The following is a 16,559-nucleotide window of genomic DNA, read 5'->3' as shown; positions in this document are numbered from 1 at the left end:
GTACAATGTAGGAACTTTTAAAAACAGACAAATAATCTGGTTTGGCTGTACAAACAAGAACAAAGCATGAAATTTAAAACAGAAAGAGACTAGGGGTCTTTTTTTGGAAAATATATATGTATATTGCAGCACTTTACAAAAACACATAGGTTGTAGAATCATGTGCTGATTCTAGACAGTGTACATTTTTTTCCAGTTATTTACAACCAATACAATTTATAAAATCAAATTTACATTCATTTGTTGTACATCTAAGAGATCCTCCGTCTACAAGACGAAAGACAAAGTCAAGAGAACAGTAAGCTTTTCCTTAAGCAGCTGCCAGGTCAGGTTGTCGGTTGTGCAGGATGGTCTGGAGAGCTGCTCTGCTTTTCTGGGGTAACTGATCAGACATTAACTTTCAGTCTTATTGACCAAAACACTGCCCGAATGAAATCTATAGAGCTTTGACTGGCTGATTAATTATTGCTGAAAACAGCAGAGGGGGGGGGGAGGGACAGGCTAACCAACTTAACTTGAAAATAAATTTGAGAAATTTGATTTCATACTTGCAAAATACGTGGCAAACTTGTGGGGATTATTTATGCAGGAAAATATTCTAATATTCCAGGACACTGCAAAAGATTAAATGTGCACTTTTGTTCCCTCCCTTGTTTTGTGTGTTTCAGACCTTTTTAAAAGATACCGTTCCTGTCATAAGGGATGTGGCGGGAGTGTGTGGAATGCCAGCCATTCCTCTCGCCTTCTCCTCTATAAGAAAGGAGGATGATACATCGGAGAGGATGGATCTCCTCCTCCTTCAGATTCCCTAGCTACACAAGGAGAATTCAAAGATAGGGATGAAAGAAGTTACAGTTCCCAGTTTTAGGAGGTTTTTGAATGGGGTTGAATATGTGCGGCAGGTGTCTGAGGTAAGTCTGAATAAGCAGCCCTCAATACAGCACAACATGGGACAGTTCATCTGGCAGCATGCTGGGTTTTACACATCGTTTACCAACATCTGCAACACGCTGCATTTTACACATCGTGCATCGCATACCAACATCTGGCAGCACACCACTGGGTTTTACACGTCATCGTTTACCAACATCTGGCAGCACACTGCGTTGTACACATCGTCGTTTACCAACATCTGGCAGCGTGCTGCGTTTTACACATCATCGTTTACCAACATCTGGCAGCACGCTGCGTTGTACACATCGTCGTTTACCAACATCTGGCAGCATGCTGCGTTGTACACATCATCGTTTACCAACATCTGGCAGCATGCTGCGTTGTACACATCGTTTACCAACATCTGGCAGCGCGCTGCGTTGTACACATCATCGTTTACCAACATCTGGCAGCGTGCTGCGTTGTACACATCGTTTACCAACATCTGGCAGCGTGCTGCGTTGTACACATCACCGCTTACCAACATCAGGCAGCACGCTGCGTTGTACACATCGTTTACCAACATCTGGCAGCGTGCTGCATTGTACACATCATCGTTTACCAACATCTGGCAGCGTGCTGTGTTTTACACATCACCATTTACCAACATCTGGCAGCGTGCTGCATTGTACACATCATCGTTTACCAACATCTGGCAGCGTGCTGCGTTTTACACATCACCATTTACCAACATCTGGCAGCACGCTGCATTGTACACATCATCGTTTACCAACATCTGGCAGCACGCTGCATTGTACACATCATCGTTTACCAACATCTGGCAGCGTGCTGCGTTGTACACATCGTTTACCAACATCTGGCAGCGTGCTGCATTTTACACTTCGTTTACCAACATCCCCTTCTTCACAGTTTGTGAGGACATTAAATTCATAATCACTTTAGTGCTCCTTCAATGACCTGGAACCCTTTACTCTGAATCCCCTCGCTTTCCAATATACAGGAAAGTCAAGCTTTAACAGGAGGTAGCCAATCACCCGTTTGGTATCTGGCAGAAAATCGCCCTGGCATTTGTAACTTTGGTGTCCCATCCGTGCCCTAAACACGCTCTCCATTCCCCGGCTATCAAGCCACCTCAGCTAGCCAAAGGGAATGAGCTGCACTATCAGACAGTGTCTGCCCCTCCCCCTCACCTTAATCCCTGTGCTTTCTCCCATACAGATAATTAAACATTCATAAAAAAGATCCATTTCGAACATTTCCAATCGCTTCCTTCAAGGTTAGAAACAGTAAACATAAGTGTCAAAACACAAAGTTCACACGCAGATACCAAATCTCTAATTTCGCCTTCCTTTTGATAACTTGAAAGAAATTTGAGTCAATTGGATGGATAAGAGGGAGATCATGTTTTGGCACATGGTGCAGAGGACACACAGTTCCCCATCTCGCAGGTCAGCATGCTGAACTACAACTGGAGCTCATTCACCCTCTTCCCAGTGAGGCTTTCAGATCGAGGCCTTCCCCTCTGTTATGAGATACCCATAATTTGTAGGTCCTAAAGTCTTTGGGCGATTTATATCTATCTGGTCTAAAAGTCATCATTTGCCACTCTGAAGGTCACTGAGGGTGGGGAGGTTAGGAAATGTTGCCAATGAGGCGATTGCAAAACATATGAGGATACGTTTGCATTTACAAAGCACCTTAAGATCTTATAGACCACAAATTGCTCCTTAAGAGGAGATACAATTTGCCCAGCGTCCCCACAAATGACCAGCTTTCAAAGCCGGATGGAGCCATGGGTGAATGTAGGATTCAGGCCAAGTGGGTGAAAAGCCAAGGCCATGGAATCCATTGCACTTCAACCCACATAAATCTCCTCCATCATTGGGCTGGATTATTCCAGGAGGAGAGGGGTCCTATTGCAGAATGGTGTTCAGCAGCTGCCTGTAAATTTACAACACTCCCAGCCACCAGCTTTCCCTCTCTCCCAGTGGGAAAGGTGCAATCCATCCAGTGACTGACCTGTCTCTGTGCTATGCAGTGAACTCAAACCTGTCTGAAATTCTTGGTCGGTCTCATTTCGTCAAAACACAGTAAAATGATCATTGTTTTGAGTACATGTTAGTGCCCATGAGTGTGATCAAACACCCATGAATTATCAGTGGCTAAGAGAATTAGCAGAAGGGTGAGGGTAAAAGAGAAACCAGGAACATGACATACACTCAGGCTGGAGACTTTGTTTTGTCCAATGTGTCTTTTATGCAGAATATCAGCTGCGGACGGCTTTAAGCCATCATCGGGACAGCTTTCAAGTTTGAACAGGTAATAATAGCAGTCGTTCGCTGTAGCTACATTAAGAAACAGGTTCCCTTTTGCAGTCTACCTTTGCTTCCTCACAAAGGGAGGAAAGCGGAAACCGGTTTGTAAAGGGTTGGAGAACAATCTCCTGACCACAATTCTCAGCATGGGTGAACATGAGAGCGACGCATGACACTGACCACCTGTCTGACAGCACATTGGCAGCAAGAAGTTAATGAAATTGGTTTTGCTCTGACCTTTTAAAAGTACCCTTAATTCTGTCTGCATTCAGTTTCCCTCCCACTGCCATCACATCATCATCATTTCTCTCTCTTTTTTTCCCCTCCAGCCACAACAAAAGAAGCCAGCCTGCCTCCACTGAGAAAGAATCTTTTAAAAAATTACTTAGATATTAAAACTTCTCTTTTTTGTTTGATTGTTTTTGTTGTTGTTGCACGGTCAGCCCTCTGTTGAACATCCGCGTCTGACAGGAAGGTGCACAGAACACACGTTAAGTTCGGCGTTGCCTCGGTAGCGATTCCACAAACGCACCGTCTTCAATACGTGACAATCAGGTCTCTCCCGGAGCCTCTCATTGCTTCCTTTATGGCCGATGGAACCTGAAGAGGCGAGGAGGACAAGGATTGAGCCCTCATTCGCATCAACACCAATGACCTGTATTTATATAGCACCCGGGATATCCTAAGAGCACCCACCACCCCCCCCCCCCCAAGGAGCATCATTAAACAAAATCTGACCCCAGAGCCACATAGGGAAATATTAGGACAGATGGACAAAAGACTGGATGAAAGACAGGAAGTAGAGGAGTGGTGGGGGAAATGGGGAAACAGTTCTGTATGCAGCAAGAATTTTATTTTTCAGGCTACAGTTTAATAGCTGAGTAATGTTGTTGATGTTCTCAGTTTGATCAGCCGGCAGTGTTTAGAACCTGGCATTTGAGAGGCGAGTGTAGGATGCCTCAAGTACCTGGAACTGACTCATGTTCTAAAGCACATGAGGTCAGTAATTGTAGACTGAACTGTGCAAATTCATCAGCTGCATCAGACTGGGGGAGGGAGGGAGCGAGTGGGGGGATTGTAGGAGGACCTCATGGCATTAAGCAGCAGTGATGCCAAGGACACTCTGATAAACAAACAGTCTGCTGTGACAGAAGGTGCGAGGGGACAGAGAGAGAGAGACAAACAGTGTGGGCGGGAGGTAGAGGGTGAGACAACAGGAGAGAGAAAGAAAGTGACGCAGTCAGAGAGAGTGAAAATGATAGAGAGAGAGAAAGAGAGAGAAAAAGGAGACAGAAACACAGCAAGGGCGGAGAGAGAGAGAAAATTAACGGCACCCAAGGTCATTTACCTCGTTAAATGTCGGCTTTCTTCGTGGACTTCCATTTCTCGGCTTTTGAACTCATTCAGTTCTTTCCGTATTGCAGCCTTTGTGATGAGAGAGAGAGAGAAAGGAGAGGTGTCACATGACTGAACACAGCAGGCCAGGGGATTCAGCTGCATCTGATTACTGGCACCCCACTGACTGCCAGGCAGCCCCAACATCAGGCTGCATCACCCCCTCCACGCCAGAGGCTGCACTGCCTCCCATCCATTATCACAGGCCTTTTACTATCTGCACAATCAGACCCTTCGACACCTCCAAATCTCCTTGAAAGGTCAGTCCCACAACATACGATGGGATATTTATTTCCAATACGCTGGGCTCGCAGGGGAAACGTTAACTCGATTTTAGATTTTGTTCTACAAGCCATTTTCATCTCTCCTCCCCCCCCCAGCAATATAAAAATGTTCTTGCTCCTTCCTAAAATAATAGCCAGGACACAGCAGAGAACTCTCTTGCTCTGCTTCAATATAGAGCTCTGGGATCTTCATGCCCTTCTGAGGGGCAGACAGGGCCTCAGTTTAATGTCTCACCTCTGACAGTGCAGCACTCCCCCAGCACTGCACTGAAATGTCAGCCTGGAGTGAGGATTGAAGCCACTGTTTGACTCAGAGGAGAGAGAATGCCCCCCCCACTGAGACAGGCAAATGGAACAGATTGTTCACGGTGTGCAGCAACACCCTACAACATATCCAGAAAGGTCAGGCTCATGATGACAGGCCTGTGATGACACTGCACATACTGACTTCAGTCCCTCCTTCCCGAATCAAATGCTGCAACTCCAAAAGCACAGCAACATATCAGCTAAGGGACCCCAGCCAAAACCAGCAATTGAGCGAGGTGGGGGTGGGAAGAGGCAAATTAGCCTGATTTGAGATTAATGTGAATGCCTCTGTCTCATGCTGATCCACAGCAGCTTCCCACTTAAGTCACATCTCAACTTTAAAATTCTCATCCAATCCTTCAACAGCCTCACTCACTCCTCCCAATTTCTGTAACCTTCTCCAATCTACAGCCCCCTGGGACATCGACACGCCATCAGTTCTGACGGTGTTAACCAGGCTTCGCCAAAATGCTGCAGGTTCTCACCTTGTCGGCAGGTGTTAGCCGGGTCCAGGGCTTATCCGCTCGCCGGTCGTAGTCCTGGGCCTCTGTCACTTCCACATATTCGTTAAAGCGAAGGATCCGTCGCGCTTGCAGCTCTGCCACCGTCGGCCTGAGGCTAAGCTGTTAGAAGAGACAGATTGACCAGTCATTAACCACTGAAGATCTGGTGGACGCTCAATTCAAACATTATCAGCAAGAGACTGACATTAACTGCAGAGTACAGCAGGCACTGTTCTGGATGGCACCCTCCATCAGCAGCATGATGGGCCAAATGGCCTCTTTCTGTACAAATTCTGCTATCAAGCAAGCACACTGCCACAGTAACACAATGGAGTTTTGATGGGAATATAATGATTCAGTGCAAATGCAAAATGGCAAATCAGCAACTCTGTACAGTTCAGGTAGCAGCTGAGTTGGATGGAAACCCAAGTTTGGGGGGGCTGGGTGGGGGACTGGTCATGGGGGAGGCCAGTTGCCAATTCACTATTGCCGGATTTGTCAATCCAATCAAAGAGGAAAATGACTGAGCAGAGACGCAAAACCCATATTTAAGCACAAAGATCCAAATGTCCATGTGGAGATTGGCTGACGTTATATCTAAAAGAGATTGTGGTCCTCAGTATCTCTGCTCGATAACTGGCATTGGAAACATCAGGAGCCAATTCCACCATGAAACTAGAAACCAAATTAAATTGCTCTATTTGCTCAGAGGAGATAATGGTGCGCCTTTCTGTTGAGTCATTTGTTTTTCCACACACACACACACTCCTCATCTTCAAGCCACCAAGACATTTCCATGTCCTGTTAAGAAGCTGCTTTAAGGAGCTCCCAAAACCCCACTCGATGATTGGACTCCCAGTCTCCACATGCAGGGAAGGGACTGTCTGCAGTGAGATTTGAACCTACGCCTTCTGACTTGGGACAGGGAACATGCTCTCTCAGAAATGAAGCTTTGTGAATGTCCTGGTACTGTTGAACAGAACTTTGATTCTACAGAATTTTTTTTTTTTAAGTTTACCCATGTGACAGCTTGCCCTCTGTTCAATCTTGTAGCTCGGAGGCAGAATCATTGGGATTGGTTGCAGTTTAAGTAATAAAAAGTGAGGTTTACCTTGCGAGTCAGCCTCCTCCTGATCTCCAGTCTTTCCTCATGTTCCTCTTCTTCATTTCGATCTGTTTTTGAACAAAGGGAGGGGGTCAGACTCGGTGGAAGGTTTTTGCAAACGCAACAAAACTCATTCAGCACGTGGTAGATATTGGGGGAATCCTCTTCCAATGGCTGTGACGTGTGTGTAGCCACCCCTTACAACAACGTCACTGTGCATTCCACTGTCTGTACCTTCCTATCTGTGGTCCCACGTGACGCGAGACACACACACACACACACACACACGTGTTGTGTGAGGGGGGGGGGAACACAATGGTTGGAGGGGAAATACAAGGCTCAGATGTGGGGAGCCGCTCGATAGGCAGTCGCTGCACTGGTTACGTATCGGAGGATCCTTCTGCCATTCAAGGAGCAGGGAGATGGGAATTCTTCATTTGGAAACACTGACAGGCTTGATATATGGGTCAGGGGAGCTGAAGCGGGCACAGAGTCTGAACACAAGCTGCCCCTCCCCGTATCTCACTGGCCACATATTTCACTCAGTTAGGAGCTGAAGGGTAATGAGCAGCGACTGGGTTAGCTCCAGGGCAACAACAATCTGCATTTATATAGCACCTCGGCATCACAAATTGTTCCAAGCTGTTTTACAGGAGGGTTATCAAACAAGACTGGTCAGCGGGCTACACAAATAGACATATGATAATAACCTTGCTGAATGAGGTAGGTTTTAATGAGAGACTCAGAGGAAGAAAGAGGCGGAGAGCTTTGCGAGGGAATTCCTGAGTTAGGGCCTAGGCAGCTAGGTTGTGTGGGGGATCTGGGAGTCAGAAGTAGAGAGACCCAGTGGCCTGCTTTAATGAATGGGAGCAGATTCAATAGTAACTCCCATGTCGGAATGTTCAAAGGAGAATTGGATAAATAGATGGAGAAGGGAAAACTACCAGGTAACAGAGCATCGGCCCTTCAGCTCACCATTGGAGCTAGTTATTCTGCATGTTACACACGTGATTTATCTTTGCCAGTGATAGATGTACAAGTTAAAATATAATTTTTAACAGGATTATATTAACTTCCTCTCCTTCCTGTCCACCCCCCAAATGAGAGCAATAAAGCTTCACATTGTATATTGTGTATGGGGCTAATCTCACTGAGACTCCAATCATCAGATGATACAACACAATAGAAGGCCATTCAGTTCACTGAATGTACAGTTTCTCCAAAAGAGCTATTTGAATGCTGTTTCCTCCGAACTCTGCCATTCATTCAGCCAATTCCCTTCTGAATGTTGCTAGTGAATCCCCCTCGGGCAGTGTATTCCAGATCAGAACAACTGGCTGTGTTTAAAAAAAATAACTCATTATGATCTAAAAATCTGTGTCTAACCCTCCCACCAGGAAACCACCAGTTTTTCGACAATCAAAACCCCTCAGAATTTAAATATTCCAGGAATCTTCTCTGCTCCAAGGGGAATCACAAATTCTCCTCAATGCAACTGTAGCCCCTCACCCCTGACAAATCTGCAGAGTGGTAAATCTTTTCCTGGGGCCCTGGGTGAAACACAAAAGGCTATCCATCCCCTCCCCACACCCCAGTACATCAGCAACATCGAGGCAGCTGTGACATTAGCATCTGTCTGCATCCTGGTCTCCATTATGGAGTTAAAATAAACTAGATCTGAATAAAAATGGAGTGTTGAGTGAATTCTATAAAGTGGGTGGAATTCTGTGTGGGGAGGTGGGTATTTAATGATGCAGTGGGAAGGAGGCAAGAAGAGAAGGCCGGAAGTGAAATTCCCCAGTGCTGAAAGAGTTACATTGCTGCATCAGCTGCTCGGTGACGTCCCAGGGAAACCTCGGTGACGCAGTTGGGAGGTGGGGTTCTCCATCCTGGTCGCTCCCACACACCCAGAGGGGGAGGGGGAGGGGATGCGGGGGCGGATTCTCCCCCCCCCCCCCCCCCCCCGGACCACCCACCTCCCTGTACACATGTGGTGCTCTGCGGCAGATGGACCTGTCTGAAGCTCAATTCTAAGACATCTGATCAGGCAGAAGAGACATTGAGCAGAAGATGCAGGGAACACATCCTCTAAATAAATCTCTGCTGGCCAGATTCTTCCTCTCGGCAATACTGAAATTGCCTTTTTTTTTGCAACGATTATTATTTTCAAGTTAACATCCGCAGAGTTATTTCAATGCAGACAGCATCCCATCTTTGTATTCTGCACAGCTCCCAGGCTCCTGCTCGGAGCTGTTGGGATGCAGGAATCCTTCTGCAGCTTTGGCTGGTTGAGATTGCATTTGGTGATGTGTCAGCGGGACAGACCGGTACCCCCCGCCACTCTAATCAAAGACGCAACCGGTTAAGCAATACGAGCAGATCTGATCCTACTTACATCTTAAGATGTTCCTCTGTTCCAATTCTTCCAGTGATGGTCTTTGGCTCAGTCTCCTGCCGAACACAATAACAATGGAATAGTGCACCATTTTCTCTTTGGGAAAAAGATAAAGAATTCCTTCTCTGATAGAGCGAAGAAAACAAAAGCTGCTGGCTGGCTGGAGAGCTCAGGGGCTGCTGGAATCTCCCGGTCTGCTTTGCTTGCTGTAGACAGAGCTGTGTGACTATCAGCTTGCAATGATTTAGTGGCAGCGCCCGTTCTGCCTTTATATACACTCCTGCTGACGGTTCCGGAAGAAGGGAGGGGCGGGATGAGAGTGGGGAGCTGGAGAGGAGGATCCAAACATCGTAACAAAAAAAAACCGTCACATTATATATCCACGTGCTTCTTTCATTCTCTCTCCCTCTCTAGGGATTGTCATTTTTTTGGTGATAATAACTAACAGGGTTTGCTCCCTCGTTAACACTTTATTTTTAAAATTCTCCCCGGAGATGTTTTATTTCAGAACCCTGTACATTGAGAACAGCAGCAGCTTCCCAGCCCCACCACCCCTTCATCAAAAACAGACACCAATCATCCTCATCAGACACAGCCTACAGCAACCGGCAACTTCCTGACCCGAGTACCACCATGCCCCCTGCATCAATGAAACACCTGTCACAAAATGTGTGTCATTAGGTCTCTGTTCACTGCTCCAGAGGAGAGAGGGATGGGATTGTCTCAAATATCAACACAGCCAATGGTGATTAGCCATGGTAAATGCTGAGGGTTATGGGGATAGGGAAAAAAGGGTGGTCTGGGTTGGATGCTCTTTCAGAGAGTCGGTGCACACTCAATGGGCAGAATGGCCTCTTTCTGCACTGTAGGGATTCTATGGTTGTGGCTCAGGCACCATCTGTGCCTCTGGCTCTCATGGCTCCTGGGTCACTAGCCTGGTGCCAGAGGCTGAGCGCCAGTCTGCAGCAAACCTGCCTGACCAGGAAACTCTCTCCGCTCTTACTGTCCCACCACAGGCATGTTGGAGGGTTGACAATCAACGTGTTTGGCCGCATTGTGACTGTACCTTCCGTGGCCATCAAATCCTGGAGCAGGCTTGAGGCCCGGAGCTTCTGGCTCAGAGGCAGGGATGACACCCATTACAGCATAGCTCTCCATAAGGTTCAGAGAAACATACAAAACAAAATTACAGTGGAGTTCTGAGGAAAAGTCACTGAACTGAAATGCTTACTCTTTCCCTCTGCACAGATGGTGCCTGAGCCACAACCACAACCAGAATCCCTACAGTGCAGAAAGAGGCCATTCTGCCCATTGAGTGTGCACCGACTCTCTGAAAGAGCATCCAACCCAAACCACCCTTTTTGCCCTATCCCCATAACCCTCAGCATTTACCATGGCTAATCATAGAATCCCATAGATTCCCTACAGTGCAGAAGGAGGCCATTCAGCCCATCAAGCCTGCACTGACCACACTCCCACCTAAGCCCTATTCTCGTAACCCCACATATTTAACCCGCTAATCCCCTGACACTAGGGTCAATTTAGCATGGCCAATCAACCTAACTGTACATCTTTCGGACTGTGGGAGGAAACCGGAGCACCCGGAGGCAACCCACGCTGACACAGGAAGAACGTGCAGACTCCACACAGACAGCCACCCAAGCCGGGTCCCTGGCGCTGTGAGGCAGCAGTGCTAACCACTGGGCCGATCTGCTGAGTATTTTCAGCATTTTCTGTTTTTCTTGTTGTGTTCCTGGTGTCAGGAGTGCTGCTGGTTTATACTGACCTGTCCTACTCAAAGACTCAATATTCCACTAAACATGGAAAAAACACAGGCACAATCGGAGAGAATTGTCCTTTTGTCTGGACGTATTAGAATCTCAAAAATGATGTGGAGTTGTCAGCGTTGGACTGGGGTGGGCACAGTAAGTATTCTCACAACACCAGGTTAAAGTCCAACAGGTTTATTTGTTAGCACCTTGATGAAGGAGCGGCGCTCTGAAAGCTCGTGCTACCAAATAAACCTGTTGGACTTTAACCTGGTGTTGTGAGACTACTTACTGAATCTTAAAAATGTATGACCTTTTCAGAAAAGAAAAACACAGGGTTTTGGGTGCCAGGGCCAGGCTGGTCACCCCTAGTTGCCCTGAGAAGGTGGTGGAGAAGCCTTTTTAAATCACAGGCACCCATTGAAGCAACTGTGTGGACATTTCAGAGGCAGAGTCAACCATGTTGGTGAGGGACTGGAGTCACGTATCAGGTCAGATCAGATAAAATTGGTATGTTTTCTTCCTGAAAGGATATTAATGAACAAATTGTTCCATTTTACAACAATCCAATAACCTCACGTCATCAGTTTTGCATTTCAACTGAGTTCAAGTTCTCGGGAATAGGGCCCGAGTGGGATTGTGGTCAGTGCAGACTCGATGGGCCGAATGGCCTCCTTCTGCACTGTAGGGATTCTATGATTCTATGCTCACTGTGGGATTTGAACTCATATTATTAACCCAGGCCTCTGTGGCACTCCTGCTCTTTCAGGCACATGTCCTAAGAGGGTGTTGATGACCAGGGACCTCCATTGGATTGGTCCATGATTAAGTTTGGTAAATTATTGCTGCAGTTTGCCATTTCTGGCACATTACTCCACAAACGTAACCTCAACATTATGGTAACCCAGTAAAATGTGCATTATCTGAAAGTAAGTGGAATGACAAATAGCAGGTAGCCAATCATGGAGCACCCTTTAATCGTGATCTTCTTCACTTGAACAGGTGTGAACAGGAAGTTCATTCCTCATTCTGTGGAATGCCACGCTTTAAACTAAAATTGAACATTCTCAAAGCAGCAGAAACAGGTTTCGTGACAAGGTTCTCTTGCAAGTGTTGGTGACATCCATAATACATCAACGTCAGGTTTACCCAAACATATGCAAAAGTGCCAAATGTGGTAAGATGCCACCATCAGTGAACTCTGCGTCAACTGGTTCCCGGTGTTCAGGGAGAAGCCACACACACCAGGACACGCCGATAGGGCGGCACATAATAATTGTTAAAAATAGGTACCAAAAATACATCACTGGATGGGCAGAGTGTTATCAATTAAGTTTTAATTCATTGTTAATTAATGCATTTAAGAGGAAGCTAGGTAAGGACAGGAGGGAAAAAGGAACAAAGCCAAAGTCTGATAGGGTAGTTGGGAGGAGGCTCATGTGGAGTATAAACATTAGTATCAACTAAATGGACCAAATAGCCTGTTGAAAGGTTACATGGAAACATCAGGGATCTGAAAATGACACTCTACACACCATTATAAGGAAGAGAATGTACCACAGGAAGAATCTTCCTGGTGTCCTGACACACAGATGGCCGACTACAGTTCTAATGGACCAGTGATAGAGGGGCCCCAGCAAGTCCAAACCTCCTGGTGTCCTACTGTTGCATCAAGACCATTACCTGGGGTGGTATGCGCTGTGAATTGGACACTTGCTATGGCATCTTCACTCCCAAAATCTCCCCTCCCACTTCTTTACTCCTTAGCTGCCTTCTGATGCCAGATTCTTGGTAAGCAGGGGGATGATAGGTTATCGGGGGGTAGGCAGGATGCAGATTTGAGGTCACTATGAGATCAGCCATGATCTTATTAAATAGCAGAGCAGGTTCGAGGGGCTCAATGGCCTACCTCCTGCTCCTTGTCCCTTTGTTTATGGATACATACATCACATAGATTGCAGCAGTTCAAGAAGGTGACTCACCAGCACGCTCTTCACAGCAATTAGGAGCGGGCAACAAGTTCGAGCCTTGTGGCAACATCCACATTAATGTTGTTGAGAGAGGGGAAGCAGGAAGCTGCCCCCCTCACTCCTCCCCCCCTCCGCCTCCTTCATCCTAATTGAATGGATGTGCATTGGAAGGGGGGTGGTGGGAGGGGGGGGGCGGTGGGAGTGGGGGGGCGGTGGGAGGGGGGGGGGGGCGGTGGGAGGGGGGGGCGGTGGGAGGGGGGGGTGCGGTGGGAGGGGGGGGGGGTGGGAGGGGGGGGGCGGTGGGAGGGGGGGGGCGGTGGGAGGGGGGGGGCGGTGGGAGGGGGGGGGGCGGTGGGAGGGGGGGGGCGGTGGGAGGGGGGGGGCGGTGGGAGGGGGGGGGCGGTGGGAGGGGGGGGCGGTGGGAGGGGGGGGGCGGTGGGAGGGGGGGGGCGGTGGGAGGGGGGGGCGGTGGGAGGGGGGGGGCGGTGGGAGGGGGGGGCGGTGGGAGGGGGGGGGCGGTGGGAGGGGGGGGCGGTGGGAGGGGGGGGCGGTGGGAGGGGGGGGGCGGTGGGAGGGGGGGGGCGGTGGGAGGGGGGGGGCGGTGGGAGGGGGGGGGCGGTGGGAGGGGGGGCAGTGGGAGGGGGGGCAGTGGGAGGGGGGGGCAGTGGGGGGGGGCAGTGGGGGGGGGCAGTGGCGGGGGGCAGTGGGGGGGGGCAGTGGGGGGGGGCGCAGTGGGGGGGGGCGCAGTGGGGGGGGCGCAGTGGGGGGGGGGCGCAGTGGGGGGGGGCGCAGTGGGGGGGGGGGCAGTGGGAGGGAGGGGGGGGCAGTAGGAGGGAGGGGGGGGCAGTGGGAGGGAGGGGGGGCAGTGGGAGGGAGGGGGGGGCAGTGGGAGGGAGGGGGGGCAGTGGGAGGGAGGGGGGGCAGTGGGAGGGAGGGGGGGCAGTGGGAGGGAGGGGGGGCAGTGGGAGGGGAGGGGGGCAGTGGGAGGGAGGGGGGGCAGTGGGAGGGAGGGGGGGCAGTGGGAGGGAGGGGGGGGCAGTGGGAGGGAGGGGGGGCAGTGGGAGGGAGGGGGGGGCAGTGGGAGGGAGGGGGGGGCAGTGGGAGGGAGGGGGGGGCAGTGGGAGGGAGGGGGGGGCAGTGGGAGGGAGGGGGGGGCAGTGGGAGGGAGGGGGGGGGCAGTGGGAGGGAGGGGGGGGCAGTGGGAGGGAGGGGGGGCAGTGGGAGGGAGGGGGGGCAGTGGGAGGGAGGGGGGGGCAGTGGGAGGGAGGGGGGGCAGTGGGAGGGAGGGGTGGCAGTGGGAGGGAGGGGGGGGCAGTGGGAGGGAGGGGGTGCAGTGGGAGGGAGGGGGGGGCAGTGGGAGGGAGGGAGGGAGGGGGGGGCAGTGGGAGGGAGGGGGGGCAGGGGGAGGGAGGGGGGGGCAGTGGGAGAGAGGGGGGGCAGTGGGAGGGGGGCGCAGTGGGAGGGGGGCGCAGTGGGAGGGGGGCGCAGTGGGAGGGGGGCGCAGTGGGAGGGGGGCGCAGTGGGAGGGGGGCGCAGTGGGAGGGGGGCGCAGTGGGAGGGGGGCGCAGTGGGAGGGGGGCGCAGTGGGAGGGGGGCGCAGTGGGAGGGGGGCGCAGTGGGAGGGGGGCGCAGTGGGAGGGGGGCGCAGTGGGAGGGGGGCGCAGTGGGAGGGGGGCGCAGTGGGAGGGGGGCGCAGTGGGAGGGGGGCGCAGTGGGAGGGGGGCGCAGTGGGAGGGGGGCGCAGTGGGAGGGGGGCGCAGTGGGAGGGGGGGCGCAGTGGGAGGGGGGCGCAGTGGGAGGGGGGCGCAGTGGGAGGGGGGCGCAGTGGGAGGGGGGCGCAGTGGGAGGGGGGCGCAGTGGGAGGGGGGCGCAGTGGGAGGGGGGCGCAGTGGGAGGGGGGCGCAGTGGGAGGGGGGCGCAGTGGGAGGGGGGCGCAGTGGGAGGGGGGCGCAGTGGGAGGGGGGCGCAGTGGGAGGGGGGCGCAGTGGGAGGGGGGCGCAGTGGGAGGGGGGCGCAGTGGGAGGGGGGCGCAGTGGGAGGGGGGCGCAGTGGGAGGGGGGCGCAGTGGGAGGGGGGCGCAGTGGGAGGGGGGCGCAGTGGGAGGGGGGCGCAGTGGGAGGGGGGCGCAGTGGGAGGGGGGCGCAGTGGGAGGGGGGCGCAGTGGGAGGGGGGCGCAGTGGGAGGGGGGCGCCGTGGGAGGGGGGCGCAGTGGGAGGGGGGCGCAGTGGGAGGGGGGCGCAGTGGGAGGGGGGCGCAGTGGGAGGGGGGCGCAGTGGGGAGGGGGGCGCAGTGGGAGGCGGGCGCAGTGGGAGGGGGGCGCAGTGGGAGGGGGGCGCAGTGGGAGGGGGGCGCAGTGGGAGGGGGGCGCAGTGGGAGGGGGGCGCAGTGGGAGGGGGGCGCAGTGGGAGGGGGGCGCAGTGGGAGGGGGGCGCAGTGGGAGGGGGGCGCAGTGGGAGGGGGGCGCAGTGGGAGGGGGGCGCAGTGGGAGGGGGCGCAGTGGGAGGGGGGCGCAGTGGGAGGGGGGCGCAGTGGGAGGGGGGCGCAGTGGGAGGGGGGGCGCAGTGGGAGGGGGGCGCAGTGGGAGGGGGGCGCAGTGGGAGGGGGGCGCAGTGGGAGGGGGGCGCAGTGGGAGGGGGGCGCAGTGGGAGGGGGGCGCAGTGGGAGGGGGGCGCAGTGGGAGGGGGGCGCAGTGGGAGGGGGGCGCAGTGGGAGGGGGGCGCAGTGGGAGGGGGGCGCAGTGGGAGGGGGGCGCAGTGGGAGGGGGGCGCAGTGGGAGGGGGGCGCAGTGGGAGGGGGGCGCAGTGGGAGGGGGGCGCAGTGGGAGGGGGGCGCAGTGGGAGGGGGGCGCAGTGGGAGGGGGGCGCAGTGGGAGGGGGGCGCAGTGGGAGGGGGGCGCAGTGGGAGGGGGGCGCAGTGGGAGGGGGGCGCAGTGGGAGGGGGGCGCAGTGGGAGGGGGGCGCAGTGGGAGGGGGGCAGTGGGAGGGGGGGGCAGTGGGAGGGGGGGCAGTGGGAGGGGGGCCAGTGGGAGGGGGGGGCAGTGGGAGGGGGGGGCAGTGGGAGGGGGGGGCAGTGGGAGGGGGAGGCAGTGGGGGGGGCAGTGGGAGGGGGGGGCAGTGGGAGGGGGGGGCAGTGGGAGGGGGGGGCAGTGGGAGGGGGGGCAGTGGGAGGGGGGGGCAGTGGGAGGGGGGGGCAGTGGGAGGGGGGGGCAGTGGGAGGGGGGGGCAGTGGGAGGGGGGGCAGTGGGAGGGGGAGGCAGTGGGGGGGGCAGTGGGAGGGGGGGGCAGTGGGAGGGGGGGGCAGTGGGAGGGGGGGGCAGTGGGGGGGGGCAGTGGGAGGGGGGGGCAGTGGGAGGGGGGGGCAGTGGGAGGGGGGGGCAGTGGGAGGGGGGGCAGTGGGAGGTGGGGGCAGTGGGAGGGGGGGCAGTGGGAGGGGGGGGCAGTGGGAGGGGGGGGCAGTGGGAGGGGGGGGCAGTGGGAGGGGGGGGCAGTGGGAGGGGGGGGCAGTGGGAGGGGGGGGCAGTGGGGGGGGGGGGCAGTGGGAGGGGGGGGGGCAGTGGGAGGGGGGGGGCAGTGGGAGGGGGGGGGCAGTGGGAGGGGGGGGCAGTGGGAGGGGGGGGCAGTGGG

At 54.0% G+C, this 16,559-nt stretch overlaps 1 protein-coding gene across 5 annotated transcripts in view; it reads right to left on the bottom strand.

Moving 5' to 3' along the window:
• Positions 1-1,614: 1,614 nt before the first annotated feature.
• Positions 1,615-16,559, bottom strand: part of phactr2 (phosphatase and actin regulator 2) — a 246,128-nt gene continuing 231,183 nt past the window's right edge. For all 5 annotated transcript variants that reach the window (XM_078229377.1, XM_078229379.1, XM_078229378.1 and 2 more), the window contains 5 exons: positions 9,198-9,253; positions 6,809-6,870; positions 5,680-5,817; positions 4,558-4,634; positions 1,615-3,809 (listed from right to left, as the gene is read on the bottom strand). In XM_078229377.1, coding sequence (XP_078085503.1) covers positions 3,794-3,809; positions 4,558-4,634; positions 5,680-5,817; positions 6,809-6,870; positions 9,198-9,253 — 349 coding nt within the window. In that variant the 3' untranslated portion in view covers positions 1,615-3,793. The remainder of the gene's footprint in view (positions 3,810-4,557; positions 4,635-5,679; positions 5,818-6,808; positions 6,871-9,197; positions 9,254-16,559) is intronic.

Source organism: Mustelus asterias, chromosome 15, assembly GCF_964213995.1.
Source record: "Mustelus asterias chromosome 15, sMusAst1.hap1.1, whole genome shotgun sequence".
NCBI classification, from domain to species: domain Eukaryota; kingdom Metazoa; phylum Chordata; class Chondrichthyes; order Carcharhiniformes; family Triakidae; genus Mustelus; species Mustelus asterias.
The sequence above is the reverse complement of the archived record's forward strand: the minus strand, read 5'-3'. Positions and strand labels throughout refer to the sequence as shown.